This window comes from Cyrtonyx montezumae, unplaced genomic scaffold (genome assembly GCF_038088225.1).
Source record: "Cyrtonyx montezumae isolate F1298 unplaced genomic scaffold, pur_monq_1.0 scaffold_1, whole genome shotgun sequence".
Taxonomy (NCBI): Eukaryota; Metazoa; Chordata; class Aves; order Galliformes; family Odontophoridae; genus Cyrtonyx; species Cyrtonyx montezumae.
In genome coordinates, this window is record NW_027071825.1 from 13,066,152 (window position 1) to 13,090,169 (window position 24,018).

At 38.9% G+C, this 24,018-nt stretch overlaps 2 protein-coding genes across 5 annotated transcripts; one reads left to right on the forward strand and one right to left on the reverse strand.

The window, feature by feature from the left end:
- The first annotated feature begins 109 nt into the window (after positions 1-109).
- SPATA1 (spermatogenesis associated 1) lies at positions 110-17,449 on the forward strand. Its single transcript, XM_065740916.1, has 13 exons — positions 110-880; positions 1,697-1,803; positions 5,783-5,900; positions 8,497-8,550; positions 8,646-8,952; positions 9,057-9,305; positions 10,965-11,097; positions 11,249-11,309; positions 12,195-12,312; positions 13,022-13,147; positions 14,525-14,694; positions 15,540-15,638; positions 16,441-17,449. Exons 1-13 carry the CDS (start codon positions 845-847, stop codon positions 16,543-16,545), a joined length of 1,683 nt encoding a protein of 560 aa, XP_065596988.1. The 5' UTR covers positions 110-844; the 3' UTR covers positions 16,546-17,449.
- CTBS (chitobiase) lies at positions 8,169-23,862 on the reverse strand. Of its 4 annotated transcripts, none has more exons than XM_065740971.1 (8): positions 23,719-23,862; positions 23,378-23,516; positions 22,166-22,374; positions 21,375-21,546; positions 20,418-20,515; positions 19,541-19,702; positions 18,386-18,571; positions 8,169-8,362 (listed from the first exon to the last, which is right to left on the reverse strand). In XM_065740971.1, the coding sequence occupies exons 1-7, from the start codon at positions 23,845-23,847 to the stop codon at positions 18,386-18,388; spliced, it is 1,095 nt and encodes a 364-aa protein (XP_065597043.1). In that variant the 5' UTR covers positions 23,848-23,862; the 3' UTR covers positions 8,169-8,362. The 4 variants fall into 4 exon arrangements, with proteins under 4 accessions (XP_065597043.1, XP_065597035.1, XP_065597051.1 ...); XM_065740963.1 differs by lacking the exon at positions 8,169-8,362 and adding an exon at positions 9,002-9,104; XM_065740979.1 differs by lacking the exon at positions 8,169-8,362 and adding an exon at positions 11,977-12,064.
- Between the last annotated feature and the right edge of the window lie 156 nt (positions 23,863-24,018).

Consider the following 24,018-nt stretch of genomic DNA (forward strand, 5'->3'; position numbering starts at 1 on the left):
GCCGCGGGGGGCGCTGCGGAGCCGCCGGGAGCGGAGGGGCGGGGAGCGCGGTGCCCCCGCTGTAACGGGCCGTGGCCGTCGTCTGCCGGCAGCGCGCGTGCGGGAAGGGCGCAGGGGGCAATATTCATCCAAGGTGGCAAAACGCGGTGGCAGTATCATGAGAGCTTTGCTTTTGCCGGCGCTCTTGCCCACACGTTAGGAGGAGATCGGCTTTCACCGCGGAAGGCGTCCAGGGGCGACCGCCACGCCTGGGCTGGTGGCACGGGGCGCGGAGCAGTACCGGCAGTGTATGTGCAGGGAGCGCTGGGACTGCTGTGCCGTGTCCTCGGGCGGCAGGAGCAGCGGAGGAGTGCTGGGATGGTCTGGTCGTGTCCGTGGTGGGGGCTCTGGCATCGGCGTTAGGGCCGAGCCGCGCTTTTAGTGCAGCCAGGTTGCCGTGGTGCGTTGTGTTTGGACAGGCAGCGTGGAGTGTGCCGCACACAGGTGGCTGGGCTTCGGCTCGCAGCGTTGGCCCCGTGTCAGAGATCAGCCCGGGCCACGCGGGAGCCCCGTTTGTCTTTGGGCACACAGAACAATTGTGCGGGAAGTCACCTCTGCAGGTGGCAGGAGGAGGTGCCGCAGGCGGTGTCAGAGCCGCCGTCACTCCGGTGACCGGCTGTGTTGGAGCAGCGGGCAGTGCGTCCGCCGCAGAGGCGGATACGTGCTTGTCCTAAATGGGGGAGGAAAATAAAGTAATCTCTCTGGTGGCAGATTGTCATGAAACTCAATTTTAAAGAATGTTCCAATCAGAAGGAAAATTAGGAAGCCCACCTGGCGCCCACTGTGGTCAGGCACGGCAAGCAGCATGTCGTTGGGTCAAACGAAGCCTCGCGCATCACAGGTGAGAGTTTGGGACTTCTCCATAGAACTTTTTTAGATTCCATAAATAAGAATAAATATACGTATGCATTAAAGTAATTGAGACTGCAGTATCTCTAAGAGACCTGAGAGGAAAAACGTGGCTTTCCAAAGTTTGTTTTTAGTAACTCAACATTTGAATAAAAAATTATCTTTTTTGCACGATTTTCGGAAGTGTGTCCCATCCTTGTCAGCACCGTTTGATGTTTGCTGGAAGTACCAGGACCCAGGCAGGAGGTCCCACCAGGCCTGCAGTCTGAAGGCACTGTGGAGTGTCTCACAGTTACTCTTGTTGCAACCATCATCACGAGCTCTTCTGTGCTCCAGAGTCATTAGTGGTGTTAATAACTACTAGAAAAACGGGTGTTTCTTTTTCTTTGTTTGCTGATGCTTTCTGTTGAGTTGGATCAAGCTTAAAAGTGGCTTTGCACTTTCTATGACATGAATGAAGGTATGATTTTAGCTGAAGTATTCTTGTATTCATGACATACACTTTTCATTAGGCTGTATCCATTGCTGTCAGAGTGACATAAGCAGGAGCACAGGCTCTTTTCTCTCATTTCCTCTCGATCAGATGTGACTTATTTATGTGCTGACAGCTGGCAGTCACAAACTGTTCTGTTCATCACTGCTCTAGTCTATTGGGTCATCACTGCAGATAGAGCCTCGCTTGGGTCCATGTACCAGCACTGAAGAAACCATTCCTGCCTGCAAAACTGAAAGTCCAGTTAAGCAAAATAGATTTTATGAGAATTATAATAAATTTACTGTTAAGACCATCTGTTCTTGATTCATTTAGTTGGTGGAGCTCCATGTTCTTTATGTCCCAGAGGAAGTGTGGAACTTCAAGCTGAATACAGTTCCTGTGGCTCTTGCCAGCAAATTCATCTCAGCTGGGTTTATAAGGTGAGCACATTCTTATTCTCAAATATGATAACTCCTTTATAAAATATTTACTTGGTTGGTCCTTTATGTTGTTCACTAGTCATATGATCTAGCTGTTAACTCTATAACAGTTTGGGTTAAGCACCAAGCTTTTCTGTTAGAAAAGACTTGTTCTCTACTCATCTCTGGAGAATAAGTGGTGCCCATGCCTATTTCATAGAATCATTAAGGTTGGAAAAGATCACTAAGATCACCAAGTCCAACCATCGGCCCATCCCCACCATTCCCACTTACCACGTCCCTCAGTGCAACATCTTCACTTTCTTGAGCTTATAAGGGCAGTGACTCTACTATCTCCCTGGGCATCCTGGTCTAATGCCTCACCCCGCTCCTGGCTGGAGCTCCTTTAATATGAAGACAAGCTGAGGGAGCTGGGCTTGTTCAGCCTGGAGAGGAGAAGACTGCAGGGAGTCATTATTGCAGCCGTTCAATAATTAATGGGGTTTATTAGAAGCATGAACAGAAGCTTTTTACGGGGACCTGTAGTGACTGGACGAGGAGTGATTTCAGCTAAAAAAGAGCAGATTTATATTAGATATTAGGGAGCACTTCTTCACAGTGAAGATGGTGAGGCACTGAGCAGGCTGCCCAGGGAAGCTGTGGATGCCCTGTCCATGGAGATTTTCAAGGCCAGGGTGGATGGGGCCCTAAACAGTCTCATCTTGTGGGTGGTGACCCTGCCTGGCAGGGGTTGGAACCAAATTGTCTTTGGGGTCCTTTCCAACCCAAGCCATTCTGCAATTCAATGATTTGTCTAGGTATTTGTTGCTTACTAAGGAGTGTTAAGTAAATGCTTATTAATTATTCTGTGGGTGCTATACAGTGCTACAGAACATTAACTTTAGCAGTAACTAACACTGGACCAGTGTATTACTGTCTTTAAAAACATAAAATATGTTAAGAATCTTCTCTTACTTTAACCTGGCTGAGGGAACAGCAGCCTTGCCGGTGCTGTGTTGACAGCTCTGCCCAGCTAGTTTGGTGATCCTAGTACTGTGTGTGTCAGCTCAACAAAGGACTCTGAGATGTAAGTACAGGCCACTTCCATTAATCATAAAATTAGAGGAAAATATTAAGTGTATAATCATCTGCAGCCCAGGATTCTTGTTCCCATGAACTTCATTTCTCAGCCTATGTGATCTTTTATTTGTTCTTCATTCCTCACCACAGAACCAATACTTCTGTTATTTCTAGATGAGATTGCAGCAGTAAGTTCTAGTTGGTATTATTTTTAAAGGAACACCCTGAAGGAAATGACTCAGTGTGACTCTGCTTCTGTTAACCAGTGGCAGCAAGTGTGAAATATGTTATTATATGTTCATAGCAGCTGCACTAGCAAACATTTTTCAGTTCTATTTCTGTTGTGTGTCTCAGGTTCTATATATCTAAATAATTTTTTTCTGTGATACATCATCTTAGTTACTTGAATATTTTCCCTGCTGCTCATACATACCTTAGATTTAGATTTTTCTGCTACTTTGAAAGGGCATTTGCAGTGAAGGATGCACAGTTTTAGAATTGCCTCTGAAAGAGTTTGTGTTTTTTGGATTTCAGAAGATAGTTCAAAGGACATATCTTATCTGAGAAATCAGCTAGAAAAAAGGATAGAGAAGGAGACACATTTGAATTACAGATTATCTTTCTTCTCACACATGACCCTGAAATGATGTGTTATGTTTCCATCTTTCAAGTATTTCTTTATACTTGAAATAAATGACATAAGGACCAAAATCTACATCAGGTGTGGGCAAAAAGTAGATAGCAAAGAAATAAGCTGAAGCTAAATGTTCAGGGACCAAGTAGGACAGCCTAGATATGTCCACTCTGCAGACTGGGTCTCCTCCACTCCTGTGCTCCATGGCAGAACTCTAATTCTGAGGAGGGTCCTTTGAGTCCCATGTGTGAAATAACACCGAGGAAGCGTTGTAACTCACTGATGTACAGTTTCTATCAGGTGGAACTGGGGGTGTTTTACATAACAGTGGATATGAAATGAGGGCATACCCCTGCTGGGTCAATGCTGAAGATCTGCCCAAGCTGAAGGGTTGGAACATCCTTGTCCATATTATCTACTGAGAACGGTATGTCCCATACCACAAGCTATGTCTGTGCATTGCTTGAAGAGTGACAACTGGCCTTGGCCAAAACCCTGCTAGGTATAAAACGCTGCTAGGTGATGTACTAACACTTCAGCAGCATGGATGATTAACAGTTTCAGGCCTGGTTTTGTTCCCTGGCTTGTTTTATATGGCAACATAGGAGCAAACAGAACTGTTTATGTTGTGATGTAGCGCTTTTGTGTGACTCCTGCACATTTGGCTTCAATCTGCAGAGGTGCTTTTTATTATTAGAATTGGAATATTTATTATTAGAATTGAGTGTACCTTCAGCAAGTTTGCAGGCAATGCCAAGCTGAGGGGTGCAGTTGACACATGGGAGGAAAGGGAAGCCATCCAGAAGGGCATGGACAGTCTGGAGAATTGGGCCCTTGTGAACCTAATGAGGTTCAAAAAGACTAAGTGTGAGGTGTTGCATTTGGGCTGAGGCAATCCCAGGTATTTATACAGACTGGGGAAAGAACTCCTGGACAGCAGCCCTGCAGAGAAGGACTTGGGGGTCCTGGTGAATGAGAAGCTGGACATGAGCCAGCAGTGCGCACTTGCAGCCCAGAAGGCCAACTATATCCTGGGCTACAATAAAAAAAGGATGACCAGCAGGGAGAGGGAGGTGATTGTCCCTCTCTACTCAGCTCTTGTGAGGCCCCATCTGGAATACTGCATCCAGGGCTGCGGCCCCCAGCACAAGAAGGATGCAGAGCTCTTGGAACAGGTCTGGAGGAGAGCCACTGAGGTGATCACAGGGCTGCAGCATCTCTCCTATGATGAAAGGTTTGGGGAACAGGGTTCATTTAGCTTGGAGAAGAGGAAGCTCCAGAGAGACCTCATTGTGGCCTTCCAGGACTGGAAGGGAGCATATAAATGGGAGGGGAGATGACTGTTCACATGGGTTTATGGTGACAGGACAAGGGGGAGTGGTTTTAAACTAGGACAGGGGATTTAGGTTAGATATCAGGGGGAAGTTTTGCACTCAGAGGGTGGTGACACACTTGAACAGGATGCCCAGAGAGTTTGTGGATGCCCCATCCCTGGAGGCATTCAAGGCAAGGCTGGATGTGGCTCTGGGCAGCCTGGTCTAGTGGTTGGCGACCCTGCCTATGGCAGGGGGTTGAAACTAGGTGCTCTTTAAGGTCCTTTCCAACCCAGGCCATTCTACGATTCTATGATATGATTATTTTTATACTGAGCTCATTACTTTGATATTTGCATGATTTCCTGTAGAAGATTAAATCATCTAATTAATATTTGCATCAGCTCTCTCATCCTGAAACTATGAGAGAAACGTTCACATTACAGTGTTTGGTTTTGATTTAAAATACATTTGCGTATACATTCACACACACCCTACTATAAATTAGTGTTGGAGAAGACAAAATCAAAGGAATGTGTTTGTCACTTAAGGTGATGAATTATCCTCTAGTTCTTACTGCTTAAAGGGGTATGTCCAACAGTTCACCCAAATGGAAATGCATGACTGTAGTTTCCAATGCTTTTGTTATTCATCTGCAGATGAGCAAGAGCATCCTAAAGGAATCTTTTTCAAATTTCAGGCACTCTTATATACTCACTTTGTATGGGATTCCTTAAGTAAGAGTATTGCTAGCTGATGTTATGGCAGCCTTTGTAATACAGTTTACCATACTGAGATACAATGTATTAACTTCTGACCTATATGTAATGAGGTTCTCTTTCAGGAAACAGTTTCCTTTTTTGTTCATTTTTTCCATGCAAGCCGACATTTAAGTATCATTATCTTCCCCCTCTTACTAACTAGCCATCATTGTTTGATCTTACAGATGTATTAATGAATAACAACATTCTAGGGTGTCTCCTCACATCACATTAAGAATGCTACGGGAGAAGCTTGGAGAGTACCTGGGTGGAGTTGCTGTTGCAGACAATTTCCAATTTTTAAAATGCGTTGGGAAAAAGCTTGCAGTGGTAAGTTCATTTACGTACATATATATATATATATTTCCTTAATACACTTCTGCACTTCTGCTTTATAATGTAAACTATGGATTTAGTCCCTATGGATTAGAAAATATTATAGAATCATATGTTGGTTGCTTCAAAAGTAATGCCTCCTATTTATTTACATGGAAACTGCAACAGATACAAATATGATAATAGCATTATTTGATAGAACAAATTCTTAGCTACACAACACTATTTTTCAATGTAGTCACCACCATTAGCCAACTTGTGTAGATGAGGTGATTGAGATGCTCTTCATTTCATGATGTGACAGCTGTGTATGAGCTGTCCAAAACATGGCTTGTCTTCCATGTTGCTGAAATGCACCACCCACCACTTACTTCACTATGCTCACATTCACTGTTTGGTCTCCATAAGCATTCAGCAAGCATCAGTGAATGTCAGTGGGCGCCATTATTTCCTCATGGAGGTATTCATTGTCACACCTTTGCTTCGTATGCACTTCCACGTCTTAACGCCATTCTGTCAGACTGCCCCTCTGCTGCCATCTGTCACATGGCAACAAAATTTAATGGGATATTGGTGAGAAGGTTCAACCTCTACTGCCATCCTACCAGCATCCACTTCTGACACTGTGGGCCAATGTAGTAAAATAGGAGGCATTACTTTTGGAACGGCCTTTGTAGAATGGCTTGGGTTGGAAGGGACTTTAATGATCATCTCATTCCAACCCTGCTGCCATGGGCAGGGATGCCAGCCACTAGATAACTTCAGAAACTCTGTCAGCTTTCATTTTTAGATGCATTTGAGAATGAGCTCTAGTCAGAGCATCTACTTACCCGAATACAAACACACAGCCAGACAGGCGTATTCTTCAAATCATCAGATGTAATTAGTTGCAAACCAGTGGAAGATGGTGGTTTTGCTAAGACAATAGATTAAATATAACTATTCTAGATGAATAAAAAATACTACCCTGAGGTCATTATTGCCAGTACATGGTTAGGAATATGGCTTTTGAAGAATTTGCTATGTTTGTTGAGTAAGGCAAAATTCCTTAAAAGGGAGGAACCTGCAACCTGCCCAATAGCCTTTAAACATCACTCCCTGAGTGAAAGCTTCTCTGAAGGTACGTTTCATGTCCTTGAATCAGTCCATGAATACAGCCTGAGGAGGTTTGTGCAGTCAAAAAACTGTATCTATGGATCATAACTGTTTATCACTCTGATTTCCTATATATTTAGCTATCTTACAAAATAATGCACAGAAGTCTTGTGGTACATATAGATATAAAAGATTTTTTCCACCTGCTTGGAAATTGATTTGCAAATTAATTACAAGGCAGAAAGTTGGTGCTGTTCTTGATTTCATTTATAGTCAATATTAGTAAAATTACCCATACAGAAATCTAGAATGTGCAAAAAGTAAGTGGAAAGGGTTCAACAGAAACGTCAAGACTGTGATGCGATCTAAATCAGAAAATATGCATAAATCTTCAAAAAATTTTTAACTGGATGATAGCAAGTAAGATCATATATTTTCTTCCCTACTTTCAGATCTGAGGTAAATGGAGAAATTTTCCAGCTCCCTTGAGAATAACAAGGGATTTTATAATATATTTTGCTTTTAATAGAGAATTAAATACATTAGTGGACACAAGATTTTTAGCAATGAATTAAAGACATAATTTATTGTTGCTTTATGTTTGCTTTGTAACAAAGGGTAAAACAATGAACCAAATAACTAGTTTATTTATTGTTTAGGGTCATGGTAACCTAATTGAATTACCTCTCCATGATCAAATATTTGTTGACTTTGTTTATTTTCTCAGTCTTCCATTTCACAACATTTACAGTGTAAACAGTACTGGAAGTTGTAGCCTGCTTGCAAGTGTGGGTCTTTAAATAAAAAATGAACGTCAGTCAAAACCATTTTAATTTGTTCTTCCTTTTCTTTTGTATAGTCTCACTGTGTCTCACTGTGTGGCCATTATTGGCAACAGAATTTGGCCCCATGTCTAGTTCAGTTTTGTTATTTCATTGCTTAGTTTACTAGCTCAGAATTTTTTTTTTTTTTCTAGTGATGCATATCTTTCCAGTTTATATTATCTTTGAATTTTTTTTAGAACAGCTGTTGAAATCTGAGAACATACATCACACAAAGATTAGCGAGACAATAAATACTACAAGACATAGGAGAGCCATAAAAATTTTTTTATAGACACTAAATATTCTGCAGTGTTGTATGAGGTGAATAGAGATAATTATATCTTTTCAGATTTGACTCGAAGCAACTTTTAGTAAAGGCAGACTTTCTACTGCTGTCATTGTTGGGTTGAGTCCTTTGAACCACAGCAGAAAAACATACATATACTCTTGTGTGTCTAACTTAGATTTTGAAAGATAGAATAGTTTCAGTGCCGAGTCAGAAATTAGAGTAGCATTCTGTTTCTTCTCTCCATCAGGCTGTTGCAGAAGAAAAGCATAGTATGTAAAGACAGAAAATAGAATACAGAAATTAACAATATTAAGTATTAAATGTATGAAATTATTGGTAAGAAAAGTATTTTATCAGGTATCTTCTGTTTTTTATCTTCCAGGTGAAAGCAAAGCAAGAAGCAGAGCTGGAACTGAAATCATTTGCTCCCCCTTATGTATGTATTTTATGGCATTTAAGCTCTCATTTTCAAAAGCTTTATACATTGGACATTTCTTCTTTTATGTCTGGTTAACATGCTGCATATTTTAGGCACTGTATCCTGAATTATACTTATTACCTCAAGTGGAATATTTTGAAGATGTTTATCTGTTATCATCATCAACACAACAAAGACATCATTTTAATGCAGAAACTAATAGGTATGGCCATGGATCAAGACTACCTAATCTTCCCCAACAAAAAACTGAAAGCACACAGAGTAGTCATCAGCTAGAAAATCAGAAAGTGCTCAGTCCTGCAGAATGGGCAGAGAAGGAATCTCTTCCAGTGCTGCACACAAGTCATGAGCGAGACCACAGCAAGATTACAAAAACACAGACACAGTTCAGAGTGAAAGGTAAGTTTAACCTGTGCAGTGAGGAAGGATGGTGAAGAATAATTATTATAGTTAACATCTACCGTGAAATAATACTTCTCTTTTCTGTATCAATTATTTCGTAGATGAAAATGGATCCAAGGGATCTTTCTTCACACCAAATCTTTTAAATCCTGCAGAACAAGGGACTGGAAAAAGCTGTATAGTACAAAAGAACTGCCAGCAAAGCCATCGCAGGGAGGATCCAAAAGAGCCTCATCTCTCTGAGTGGAATGACAAAGCCGAAGGAACTGCTCTTACCCTTAACGTAAACCACAGTGATGAACATGACCAAAATAACCAAATACATCAAAATCTCATTACATATCCAGAGGGTACAGTTCACTGGCATCTTGTTGCTAAACCAAGCTTTCTAGAAAATTGTCAGCGTAGAGGTAAATTTAAAAAAATCTGTTGGTACAGCCTAAGTTAAATATTGCTGTCAGAACAGTACTCTAATTTTTAAAATAATAGTATCTTTCAAGTAAGCATACTTTTTATGCTGGATGAGTCATTTGTTATCATTATGTACTGTTGCAGAGAAACACTTCAATGTAGTCAATGCATTTGCTTGATCCTATTTAATATGGAAACAAATTGCTTAGCAGGTACTGTAAAGATTGGAAGGTAATGATCCTATAATTCAACAACAATTTTAAATGAAAAAAATTGTTGTCAGGAAGTCACGGAAAGCAATTTATTCCCTTCATCTTTCATTGTTATATCTGTGCCTGCATTACTTCTGAAGGGAAAGTGCTTTATACCCTCCCTCCTATATAATGTGGATTTATTATTTACTATTGAGCAGTGGCATTCCTAAAACTGAGAGGCAAGAGAACTCTGAATGGACTCTAGTGAAGACAGTACAAGAGTATGGAGGGATTTAAAGCTCACCTAAACTAAGTAGCAATCGTGTGCCAAAATATAAAACACTGTTTGAAAGACATCTGTTAACTACTATTTCCTATTAAATGGGGTGTCTTAGGATACTGAGGGCCATTAAATCTCTGAACAGTTATCTAATGTTCTTAATGTTCTTAAATTTATAGTAATTAAAAAAAAGCATTCAAACTGGATTTGAGTCACCACTATAAATTAGCATCAAAATGATTAAATAAATTGTTTATTAGGAAATAATTTTGAAAGACAAATCTTAATATTTGTGTAAAATTTTACAGTAAATGTAAAAAGGTGAGCCTACATTTGTTGCTAATTTCTAATGAGGAATTATCATTCATTAGACAATATTCAGTTTTTTCATAGTTATGAATACTCTAGTGATGTCAGTTATAATTATTCTTGGAATGTATAAGAAAACAAAAATTTTGATATTGTGATCTTTGAGACATGTCTGAAGAGTGTGTTAGTAAAGGCTTTTCAGTTTCCATTCATAATCCATACAAAGTAGCACTGTCCCTCCATTATTACGTTAACTGCAGTTTGAAGCCAGTTAATACAGAAATACATATATATGTCTATTTTCATATATATGTACATATATACACGATTGAAAAGTTTTCCATAGCTTTGTTTTGAATGAGAAAGGATGTAGAATTTTGTTGCATCAAGTTTAGGTGAAGTCTGTCGGCAGTTTTCTTTGGAAAGATTTATTGTATACAATTTAAAGCTGATAATATTCAAATGCAAAACGTTTTGCTGAATTTCTTTACCAGCTCCAGTTTCTCAGAGAACTTCAGTGTCTGAAAGGCTGACAAGGGTAGAGAACTATTCTAGGAAAGGAAAAGCAATTTAAACGAATTCCTTATCTGCTGTAATGTTTCTTCTTCTAATTATAAAAATTATTTAGATAGAGATCTTAAAACAAATTAAGTGGGGTTGTTTGTTCATTTATTTATTTATTTATTTCCTGTGTTAATCACAAAAACATTCTTTACCCCAGAGGTAATCTTATGTATTGGATTGGATTACCATCAAAAGTGCTTGAGTTTCATGATTGTAATCTATATATTTTGATTATCATCGTCCTGTCATAGAACTAAACACCAGACTAATTACAAACGTGGAAAATAATGGTCACCAAAAAGATGCCAAACTAAAAGACAGAACACAGGAATCTGGAATTCTTAAAACACTGGAAGACCAAACATACAAACACATAAACCAAAGGTTAGTAAATAATCATTCTGAAAAAATACTGAATACCATTAATTCACAACTAGAAGCATATTTCACAAACTTCAAATGGTTGAGAGAAAATAGAAAAGAAACCCCATATCATTCCATTAATTTTCTCATGCTTCTTTGATTTTATCTTTAGGTTACTGCAGTACAGGACTAGCGAGTCTGTAACTGTTCTTGGTGAAAATCTGGATGATCAGGTTTGTTATCCAAGTTACAATATTCTTTGTAATGTGGAGGGTAATTTTGTAAGACAAGTAACTCATTAGAAATATGAAATATTTGATATAGATTTTAGAGTAATTGAGAAAAGTTAATTCATGCAGCGCTACCTTGGAGATTTGCTAATGAATAATCAACTGTATTTCTAAACAATGAAACGATGGGAAGTTATACCTTTGGTTGTAATCTATTTATACAGTAACCATCTTAATCTTACTAATATTGGCCAACTTATTAATTATCATTATTATTTACAATTTCTTGCTAGTGACATATTGACTTTATCAGTGACATTTTCTATAATTTAATTATTTCCTGTGGGATAAATATTAGCTTCACTTATTAGCCTCATATTAGCAAAACATTTGATTAAAAATATAATTTAAAGCATATGTATGATATTGTCATAGCATCAGAATAAGGACATATTTAGGAAGACAGCCTGCAATCATGCAGCATAATAGCTTCACTATTAACTTGTCACCTGTGAGCTATTGTAAGTGCTGGTTCAGAAATGGGCAGTCCAGCTTTTGCTATCCAGTGAGCATAGTTTTAAAGCCAGTTATTCCTGGTCTGATGTGAGTATGTCAGCATCTTGTGAAGTTATGGACACGTACACTATTGCTAAATATTCTTGTCCAACTTGGACCTTGTGTTTTCCTCTGCAGTTTCAGTGTTGACTGTTCTGATTCTGTTGGCAGATGTCCAGCTGTTTGCAATTTAGTAATCATTCCTACTGGTAACAGAACAAAAAAAAAAAAGATTGTATTCAGGATCCAATAATCCTTCACAGTCACTCAGAATGTATCTTTAATGTAATTGTTCAGGATTGTAAATTATGTACTTGTCTTTTGACTCACTAGGCAAATGAGAACAAACACAGTGATCCTACTTGTCCAAAAGAATATACTTCTCCTCCAACTCCACCTCTTCTGGCACTTTCTGTAAACCCAGCTCAAGTTCCAGCAGCTCAGGCAGAAAGTATGTGCTCCCAAGAAATTTCTGAAGATTTAACATGTAATCAAGATCGGTTAACGAAGACAGAAAGAATTTGTGCATGTATTTATTCACCAGATAGTTACAAATTTTAATTTGTTGTTGGAAAATGGGGGAGAAGAGGAGGGAGACTGGGTGAAATACTGCTGGTTTGCATTAGAATGTAGTGAAGATGGTCACTTGCTGATCCTCAGCTAGATTATAGCAGAAGAATATTGAAAATGTTTGTGATTGACCTGTTGTTGCACACTGGTTAAAGTCTGAGATATTATCTTACTTATTTGCCATCTACTGTTTAAGACAAGATTTTGCTACAGTTTTTATCAGAAGCAATTTTGAGCAGGAAGTAGTACACTAGGGGCTTTTTTACCCTTACCTGACAGGAGTTTTCGATGTATATATGTCTGAATAGTTTCTGAAAACAATTTTACCAATATGTTGCACAGGCATTTAACAGGGTCTGTACTTGTTTGCATGTTTATAAATGCCTGAATGCATGCTGGATTGCTTGTTTCCTTCTAACGCACCAGCCATATCCAAAATTTAGACCATTTATTATAATAAGAGAATTTCTTCTGCCTATTCTAGCAGAGTTTTTGGCATGATATATCATGGGTGGATTATAAAAATATTGATTGATCTTTCCTCCTTACAGTATCCAGATGATTGCTAAATATCATTATAATATCTTTAGAAAACAAGATAGTAGAACAATTGGAACAAATGAAGAAAGACAGAAGGCACATGGAAAAAACTAGAGAAGAACTGGTCAAAAAAGTGAAAACACTACTGGAACAAAATAAGCTGAAAGGATATCATGGTACAGTTTTAATTTATTTTGGAATTTGGAATGATAGAGAAATGCTGAAGACGGTGTGGAAATGTTAGTCAACTTCTTTGTCAGTGAGTTTAATTACAGAGAGTGCAACTGGCTAAGAAAGAGCTCTGAGAATGAGAAGACTCATTAGAAGAAACAGTATGGTAGAAAGGCTGAAATTGTCTTCTCTTGCACTTCTATGGCAGTCCTATAAATCTTTTATAAACCATCCAAGTTGTGTGCTGTCTGCATATAGCTCCCAAAGAGCTACTGCTGGCTGTTGTGCTGTTTGAGGCCTGAGATAAGTGTCATATTCTAAAACTCCCTTTAGTTGGTGCTTATTGAGATTTTGCCATGTTGATAGCCTTTCTGTTCCAATTGCCAGCATAATACTTTTTTCTTTTCCTCTGCAAGGCAAGCTCTATTTACCCCGCTGAGATTAACACCTAAAAGGCTCCTGCATTCTCTATCCAATTAGGCAAATTAAAGGTTATTTCACAAGGATTCAAGAGGTTTTCAGGTTCTTTAAGAAGCATTTGTACCTCCAAATTACTTTCATCAGACCTATACAGTTTCAGAAGTGAGTGCATTCATGGTTTTTCACAAGGTATAAAGGAAGAGTATGTTCTTTTGGAACAGCAATGCAGTCTGTATTTAATTTCATCCAAAGATTGCCATGCTTACTGTCATTCTTGGTCACATACTCTTTAGTGCTCCAACAGCGAGGCTCTTTTTCTGATGACTTTCTATGAAGCTGTTGTCCTGCTTTCCTAAAACATGCCTTAAAAGATGGAATCATTTCACGCTTTTGCAGTATAACAGATTTATGTAGCCAACAGATGATTGCCACACTGCTATAAGCCAGCTGCTGCTAACATGTAACAACACAGCTCAGGGAGTCATAGTTAAATACGAATAACTGTTTCCCATAATCTGGGACTTCTGTTCAAAGTCTCTGGCCCTGAAGAGCTCAAATTCTGCATAAAGCCTTGAAAGCTGCTACAGTCATGCTGTGGACTTCAGACTGTGCTAGGCATCCCAGTCTTAACAGGTCTGGAGGACTTGCACAACTGAAATCTGCAGAAATGCCAGGCTGAAAAAAAAAATGGGTTTTTGGCCTTTTGATATATTTTCAGAGAGACAGAGCTCTATGTTGTAAGTGGCTGTGTGAAAATTCTAATGTTTTTATAGTGAATGTAATTTTAAGAAAGAGATATCTTCACAAATTGCTTTCTTTTTAAAATAAATGTACTGTCATTATTTCTTAATATCTGCATTGGCTAACTGAGTCTTGTGAGATCAGTTTGTCTTTACTGTCTTCAGTAGACCCTAGAATAAGATTAACACAACCAAACAGTATTATGATGTTTTCCTGTGTAGCTCGTGAAGAATGGAAAAAGAAATACTTTGAGACTAAGAAAGCTACAGTTTCACTGGAGGATGTTTTAAGCAAACTGCAACAAGATTTACAGCTTTACCACCAGAAATTACTCTTGCAATTGGAAGCCAGAGGTAGCCGAAAACAACCAAAGAATACAACAAACTTGAAGGTATGTGCTTAAATTATTTAAACATCTTTTTATACAACCTCTTTCTTGTATAAAATGTAAACGAAAATGATAAATTCATCATCAACCAGTGACTTCTAAACTAGCTGTAACAGTCAAATATTCCTCAGTGACCTGAGGTGTGGCCACTATAAAGTTACTCCATCCCATTCTTGTTGAACAGACTGAAGGTTTGAGTCTGAGGTTTTGAATCTTTCTGCTTTGTGTTTGTACAATGCTGTCATATTACAAAATCTCCGCCGCTAATTTCATAAATATATCATAGAAGCAAGTATATTTGGAAATCTGAAGCTAGACTAGGAACATATATGAACTGTAGGAAGTACATGGAGTATCTTACGCTTGTCTGAATGGTAGGAGATGATCTAAGATTGTACACTGTATATGAATCTGTACTAACATAAATATCTAAAACATAAAATTATGAATAGTTTTCATGTTACATTTTTTATTACAAGCTATGTCTAAGTATGCCAGTGTCCTCTTGGGGAAGTCACAGTTCTGAGGCTCCTGGACTGTGTACAAGGAGCCTTTATATATAGGATATGCACAACTTAAACAGCAAAACAAATGTGCTGTTACTGAGGAGCTGTGAGAGGGAGAAGGGAGGAGTAAGGCTATTGTCTTCTGAGGAGAGCTGCCCTCTGTTGAGGAGCAAACTGCATCACAGACCAAGGATGCATTGAAGGCTGGAAGAGAGTAGAATTGGAAAGAGGCTAGTGGATTGTTTCTGTGCAGTGAAGTAGCACCCAGTGAATGAAGAAATGCCTTGAAACTGAACTATGTTAAAGTTGTTTGGTTTTGTTTGTTTGTTTGTTTTTATGTAGAATAACAGAATAATCCAGATTACTACAGTGCAGCATGAACTTGATCAGCTGAGAAGGAAGCTGGATGATACAAAAATGAAACTCATAATAGAAATTAAGGTACTCTGCATTTATCCTATAATCTTTTAATTAAAACAGTCAAAATGTTACTATCTATAAAATCTTCTCAAACATTAGAAGATTTAAATATTTGCTACCCAGTTCTTGCTTTCAAGTTTTATGCTGTTAGTTAGCATAATTTATCACTTGAGCCAAATTACTCCAGAGCGTCAAGTTATTAGATGAATTTCTGGAAGTTTGGCATTGAAGCACGCACTTAAATTTTCAAGGTACTACGCTGCAATCTCTTTCATAAGAAATAATTGAAGAAACATACTAGGTGAGGCACTAATCAGTGGCATGCTGTGGCTAGGAAAAAAAAATTGGGTATAAAGAAAAAAAAAGGCAGAATGATTTTTCAGGCAAATGGAAGTTCTTGTCAAGTGCTTTAATCCACGTCAGTGCTGCCTCTGGCTCCCTTAGAAAGGAAGATGATAGTAGAAGTCCTTCATATTGGATAGAAAGTCCAGCTTTGAGTGCTTGAAATCTAAGTGCTCTGCATCACAGATATTGTCTGTGGCACTGTTTACTGGGTAATCTAGGGTGGATATGTCTCCTTCGTTGTATTACCAGGAGTGGAAAATGCAATGAATTCCATGGCTAAAGACAGACACCAAGGCCAAGTGCTAGAACAAAGCTGTCTATCTAATTAGACATGTAAGATTTTAAAGATGAAAGATGTATCCTGCATTCAGCTATCCTGCATAAAAGTCAGTCTTTCTTAGTTACATAAGCCCATATGCATATCAACTCCAAAAACTACTTTAAATTACCATTCCTTAAATGTCTGGTTCTTCTTCAGATGAGAAAGCAGGCAATAGCAGATTTACGAGCACTGAGAGCAGAACTGACACAGAAGAAGATTCATTCAGCTTTAATTCTCCAGTCCGGGAAATCTGGGATTTGAAATCACGACTCAATGGTAATGAATATAGAAGCTCAGAACTTCTATACTGTTGGTTTGTATACTCTTAAATTTCTCTTGTAAGAACACATCAGCTATGCAAATGTTGTGGAATTTGTACAGTAGCCTACTAACGTACTGCAACTCACTTCTTTTTCAGTCTCATTACTGAAAGGTTTATCAGCTACTTGAACCTACAGTTTAACCTAGTCATGTGTCACATCAGTATGCTGATGTTCCTTCATACTTACTGAACAAATAAACCTATACTCTAAAGTCTCCTGTTCAAATTTTGGGGCACATATTTAATTTTTTGATACACGATTAAAATACATCTTACTTAGAAGCAGAGCAAAAGTAACCTTTGTTTAGCTATCTATCTACTGAAGTATATTTTTGTCATTATGTGTATATTCATCTATAAAACATCAGTGTATTACCTCTATGTTATTAAGTATGAACAAAATCTTGTGGTTCTTTCATATCTAGGTGGTTTTATTTCCTCTCTCAAAGGAAAGCTGCATAAACATTAGCCATATTCTGTAATTAATGGAAGATCCAAGCTTTGTCGTTAGTAAGTTGTAATTATGATCTTGGTGCTATTTACAGTACTGTACAGTCTGCTTTTCTTTCTTTTTCAACAGGTGATTTAATAAAGATTTTAGTACTAAAGTATGAAATTGAATATTAAAATAGGAAAACCAGCTACCTGTATCTAATTAAAGTTTAATTAATGGAGTTACTTAAGCAGAGCATGGTTGTACTTTGGTTAAGAAACACTTCTAAGAAGTGGAGAAGCAGTGTGGGCTGTAAGCTGTCATACATAAACAGACAACAGTGTTTATCAACCTTGGAAAACAGTATTTTATTTAATAAAAATATCCTGTGGACAGCAGACAATCTCTCCATGACTTACGGCTACTTGAACAAGTTACACAGGCTCCCTAGGCAAATTATTTTATGAAAAATATTAACAAAGTAGAATCAAAATATAGTCCCATAGTATCTCAGAGGAAACACCACATAAAAACAGACAACTGAGTGGATCTTGAAGTGTGTGAAAAATATGTAAACAAGCTGACTTTCAGTTTTGGGGAAGTAGAAAAGTTTGAAATGGTAGAAAACACCACCCCAGTCCTTTCAATAATAATGCTCTCTCTAGATGATAAAGTGCAAGATTTTTGGCTTTTGAAACTAAAGAGTTTACATGATACACAGATCATGTGAAACATCAGTGAAACTAGTGTTTACTTAACATTCTTTTCTAACAAGAAGAATGATAAAAACTTTAACGGTAGCTACTTCATGTTACATAATTCCTTTGATCTATAAAAGTGCTTACAGAGAAAACCAAGTTTTACCAAGTTGCATCTAAGCAGCAATCTGCCTATCAGTAATTTGTACTGGATCATACTCAGAAATGACTGCTGAAGCACAGTTTGGGGTGGGAAGTCAGAAAGCTGAGTCTGCAACTATGTGACCACAGACTGATTGCCTGTTTCACCAGGCAGCCTTAGCAGAGGACCATTATTAGATGGGCCCTGTAAATTCACCTGGTCTTGCTACCAGATACACACTAGGTCTGAGCCTTAAGTAACTTAGCATTGTTGTGAAAAAAATGAAAAAGGTGAGAAGTCTTTTAAACTGCACTGGTAAAGCAACATTGGAACTTGATAAAGAATGAAAATACAGTAGCAAAATAAAATAGCAAGATGAATTTCAGTAGTTTTAAAAGTTTTGATTGTAATCATGGTATATTTATAAAAAGTCAAAATCTGTCATACTATATGCTATAATAAAAAATAAGCAATTTTCATAATTCTAAATCAAGTAGTTCACATACTTATGGTGTCAGGGCTTGCCACATTGCTTCAGTTTGTTTTTCTGCTGCAGCTTCCCTGGAATAGTCAAGACTGTTTCCATTCCACATGCCAATGCCCCTTAGGCCTCGTTTCTTCACATATGCTGCTTTGAGAGAGATGCTACGAGGGTCATCATACCATACTTGGTGGAAGTGACCACGAGAATCCTAGAAAAGCATGCGAGCAGATAGTGTCAGTATATACATACCTATATAAATACGATACATTAAGGTTCATTGACTTTTGTATATACCTACTACTCAATACAGAGAAAAGTACAGTTAAAAGCTCAAATATACAAGCTATATTTATTTATACTACCACATTTTCCTGATTTTATTGTTTCTCACACAGAACAATTAAAAATAAATCAAATACTTGACTATAATTTTACTTAAAGAATTTAAGTTATACAAAAGTGATACATTTTAACTGAAGTAACATGAAGACCTAACTAATCTCTACTTTAATGTTTTTTGTTAACCACAGCTATAATACAGATACATGGTATCTAACCAAGCAGGTGAATTTTTTTCTATCAGGAAATGGTTTTAGAGGTAGTTGTGAAACTCTTATGAAAATTCTGTGGCCTTTACCTGGTCATTGCTTACACCACCTTCTGATCATTTACACCTTAAACTGAAAATTCTGCCCAAAGAAACACAGTGGTGTTCATGTTAAATACAATTATTGGTGGACCCTTTTAGTATTTCTCTGTAGAAATCAAATGCAGAAACACTTAAGCCATCAGTTTAGAAAAACTTAAGAGGGTCCTAGAATCTCTTTTAGTTTAAATCAGTCATCAGAAATCTGTAACAATGAAAAAAAATCAAGCTAAAGGATTTCTTTGAACAAAATACCCTTTCTGATATGATACATTTCCTCTTAAGAATAGCTGTGGAGTAATGAAAAGCTTCATTACTCCTGTAATCTCAGTCACCACATCCAGACTATTCTATTTCAGACTTGAAATAGAAGAGATGGAAATCCCAGGCATCCTTCACTACATGAAAGGAAAAAAAAAAGTAGAAAACAAATGAAAAAGTATAATCCTGAAAACTTTATAATCAAAGAACTATTGTTCATAAACATGTAGACTACAACGCGTGGTGTTCTGTGAAGGGACACACACATACCTTGTATTCATAAAACGGAGAGTTTTGCACCTCATCCCATAGTGCCCCTGAAATAGAACTGTTCACCTGCTTCATTATTGATCCATAGGGCACCTGATGCCCTGCTGCATCACTGCAAGGGGCACCACGGAATGGCACTTTGGAAAGGGAACAAACATGATCCTGAAGGAAAAGTAAAAAAAGCTGAGGGCAGGAGTTTCACATTACATAGAGTTACTGAACTCCAAAATAGCAGTACAAACAAGCATAAAGTCACAAGAGGCACTGGGAGTACAGAACAACTAGACCTTCAAGTATCTATTTTGCTTCTAGACAGCAATAAATTAAAACAGTTACATTTTGTCTAAACTGTAGTAGCACAGGATTGGCTGGTTCTCGTTCAACTTACACAACTGTCTTATCTATTCCCCTTCCGCTTCTAATTCCCTCTTATGTATTTTATTAAGAACAATGCTGTTTGAAACTCCATGATTTATCCATTAGCTGCTGTACTGCAACAGCCAGAGGTTTACTGTTGTTTGTTGCACCTAGTGTTTAAGCAGTGAGCTTAATCATTGTGTTGAGAAGGCAGATACAAGCACTGCAGAACCTTTGGACATCATCTCTTCTCATACAGATAATATCTATAGCTCCTTAGTCAGTCAAACACAGTGCTTGGGTATTACAGGGCTCGGAGTGCCAATGAAGAAGATAACTGACAAGTGAACAAGGCAAAGGGAAGTCTCAAGTCCCAGTTTTATGCTATTAACCATCAGACCACAGTATTTCCTAATCCAAAAGCAAGATCACTAATCACTAACATCTAGTGGGTTTCTTCCTTAGAAGAAAAAAAAAAAAAAAGAGGATTATTCATTTGCAATTATACAGTTAATCTTACCTCAGATAAGTTTAGGCACACATAATCATAGCCATACCAGGGGACGCCCATCACAAGCTTCTTAGGTTCAATACCCATAGTAATATACTCTTCATATCCTAGTTTTGAAGAAATTAAAAATTAAAATGCAATACTGTATCTTCCCAACTGACCAACAGCCAGAGTCAGCATAGGACTTGCATGAACCCTGGACAGAAGCTAGGGTGTAAGCTCCTACCAGCACAGTCCCAAATTGGCCCTGTTCAGACCCTTCCAGTTGCCCATAGCAGCTTTCTCAGCAGTGCTGACGAGCATTAACATATTTACAGTAATTCAAACTATCATCACTAGGTATTTCTCAGCAAAAAAAAAAAAAAAATAATAATAATAATTCAGACAGCTCAGGATTGATCATTCCCATTTGTCTCTCAGCTCACCTGTGCTGACAGTTCCTTATGGGCCTGCACGGGGAGCCAAATCAGAGAACTGATTCAAATTTAAAATCACTGCTTTCTGTTTTATCCTTATTTTCAAACATATCTATCCGTTCCCTAATCCAGCTCACTGTGTATGTGCACGAACAGTTGCACCAGCAAAAAATAAATCCACAATTTTGCCAAAGGAATAATTTCATAAACTTCAAAGGAACCCGCCCTGATCACAAGGATGAGACACATGCTGCATGTTTTTTGCAAGCCCAGGCAGACACCATTGCTTTGGCTGTCTTTTGTCCTGCTAGAAGTGTGTTTCCACAACCAAAAGCGCAAGATAATGACTTTACAAGTGAGAACACAACTGCTAAAGGTCTATCCTTAGTGTTAGAGGGATCTGAGATGCCATTTTCCCAGTAGGACAACATGTATTTGAGGCTACTAAAAAACCTTAGTACAAATAAAAAATATTTCTAAGAAAAGGCAATCTTTTTTAACTATTCACGTGAACAAACAAATATTTAAATTTCCGGACAGCTGTCCTCACCAACTATAGTCTGAAGGTAAGGAGCATTGGCTTTTGCAATACAGTCGGTCCAGATCTGGCTCTGCTCATCATAGGACATCACAAATAAGAAATCACAGGCAGCTGCAATCCCAGTGTAGTTGTAGCACCTCTTATCGATGCACGCAGGGGACCAGGCCACATCAAATGTTACCTGAAGGAAGAACACACCTTAGCATCGTGTATGGCACTTTGGCACTCTTGTTTTCTTCTTAAAAAGAGCTGTAACCTTTAAAGACGGTATTTCCCAAGTGTTGCACAGAGTTCAGCACACAGCGATACCAGAGAAGCACCGGAGAAGCTGCTCAGCTGACAAAACAAACATTAGATAATTTTCAGCCACTGCCATTATTTGTGAATTCAAGACGAGAGATGCTGTTTTTCTGAGGTTTTTTTGCTGATTAACACAATTTTCAAACACCAAAGACATTAAAATACAATGGCAAAATCCTTAAAAATTTAGAAAGCAGTTTACTGGTTTTTTTCACTAGAAGGCCCTACTTCCAAGGATTCATTAGGCCACGTTAACTGGCATCTCACACAGCACAACAGTAACACTGTACCTATGATTGTGAAGCCCTTCTTCCATTTAAATTCAGACAGGTCAATAAGGTGATTCGTATGACGATATCATATCTAACATCCATAATTAACCACTGATGATAATATCATGCATTAGCACTGCATATTTTTTTTCATATTCTCATGCTAAACAGCATTCTTAAAGCTCCTTATATTTCATTAAGTTAAAGTATAAGGTACATTTTCATTACCTGTGATCCTGGAATTTCTTTGTGAAAAACATCTGTAGTTTCTTTAACAAGCTCTGTTAATGCATAATACTCAGGAGAGGTTTCATTAACTTCTTGCTCTATATCTATATTAATCCCATCCATATACTGTTTTTTGGCAAGGTCCACCTGCTGTGATATCCACGCTGTTCTTTTAGCTGGGTCAACAATGTCCTTAAGAGGTACATCACCTAGGCAAGAGGGCTCCAAAAGTCAATACGTATTTGCGTCACAATAAGTAGAAAAGATTTGTCCATACTAAATCAGCTGACAGAAAATAACTGATAATTTTTCTGAATAATAATTTTCACAGACAGAAAATAAAAATCCCCACATGTATACGGTATCTACACTATCTAAAGTGTCTATGATACTGTATCTATTTTGTCCTTGTGCCATACCTGGACAAAATAAAGGGTTCAATGTTTTTGGGTTTTTTTTTTGCGAGTATAATTCTGAGAACCCACACCAGGAGAGATTACCAAATTTCTTTAAGACAGCTGTGTTTAAAACAAAGTTCCTTTTGGATTTTTTTTCTACAAGTTTAATCATCTCTTTCTTTCTGCCAACCACGGTAAACTTCCTTTCTTGAAGTCAATTGACTTCCTGTATTTCCAGAGAGCCAAAGAAACTGCCTTGACAGATCCAAGACTTGATTATGACACACATGAACAGACTGACATTATGGACTTTGCCTTTCAAATAAGCTTTTGTACATGGACTTGCTGAGCATTCACTTTTTTCTCAAACACACACTTTGTAGCATACAAGGATTGAGTGAAGTGGAAAATGCTAAAAATTGCTTGCAACTGCTTGATACCCCATCTGCCGGGTGTCGTGGATGATGTATGGAAGACAGACCCAAACACTTGTCTTCTACAGGCTTTTCCTTCTCTCCTTTCCTCCCTGCTCTCCTACTGCCCCGTTAGAGATCTTTTATTCAGATGTCACTGGAATGGTTTTGTTATTACTGTGGCACAAGACATGGCTGGTTTATAACACTTTGCAAACCAGCACACACAAAATGCCAAGGTATGATAACCCCTGTGTGCGTTATCCTCTTAATAATTAATCTCCTTACTGATTTTTAATACCTTGCATGGCAGCGAACGTGAAATGTCACAGAATTACAGTGCTATGTACACGATGCACCTCATAACTTACAAATAGCCACATTCTGCCTTAGCAGCCCACCTTTCAGTACTACCCTGGCTCCTCTGGAATGAGCAAAGCACACGAGCTCTGGATCGTATTTCCCGAAAGCTGCCACGGTTGTAATTTTTGACCAGTCATAGGATTTCCAGGCTTCCTTCCCCACATCGAACACAAAGACCTAGAGGCGGCAAGAGGCCATCCCATCAGTTCCAAACCCTCCTCCGTTACAAAAGCACGACTTTATGCCGGACCAGAGCAGGGAGCCAAGGGATGCCCACCACACAGGAGCCCCAGACACCACGCTCGCCCCGCACCGGGACCGCTCCCACCCCCACCAGCCAGCCCGCAGGAACTGCTCCAGCAGCCGCCGGGACGCGCACCTCGAAGCCGCCGGTTCCCGCGACAGGCTGGCAGAGCCGCGGGTCCTGGCAGGGGCACGCAGCGGCGGCACCCAGCAGCTGCAGGACGCCGAGCAGCAGCCGCAGCCACGCGGCCCCAGGGCGCACCATGGCCGATCCCGCCGCGGCCTCCGCTTCCGCGGGCGGTGCCGGCGGGCGGGGCGGGCCCGGGCTTGCAGCTCCGCCCCGCAGGGTCCGGCCGCGTCCGGGCTGAGGGCTCGCGGTGGGGGAGGTAGGAAAATAATCTCCACTGAGGTGCTTTTAAAGAGCAGTGCTTTATTA

Coding starts and splice junctions, on each gene's coding strand:
- SPATA1 (XM_065740916.1), top strand. CDS start 845: ATGTCGTTGGGTCAAACGAAGCCTCGCGCATCACAG. Junction 13,148..14,524: donor TAAGCTGAAAGGATATCATG/GTACAGTTTTAA, acceptor TTTCCTGTGTAG/CTCGTGAAGAATGGAAAAAG. Junction 15,639..16,440: donor AACTCATAATAGAAATTAAG/GTACTCTGCATT, acceptor GTTCTTCTTCAG/ATGAGAAAGCAGGCAATAGC.
- CTBS (XM_065740971.1), bottom strand. CDS start 23,847: ATGGTGCGCCCTGGGGCCGCGTGGCTGCGGCTGCTGCTCGGCGTCCTG. Junction 23,517..23,718: donor CGGGAACCGGCGGCTTCGAG/GTGCGCGTCCCG, acceptor TGCCGCCTCTAG/GTCTTTGTGTTCGATGTGGG. Junction 20,516..21,374: donor TTACCTTCAGACTATAGTTG/GTGAGGACAGCT, acceptor CTTCAAAACTAG/GATATGAAGAGTATATTACT.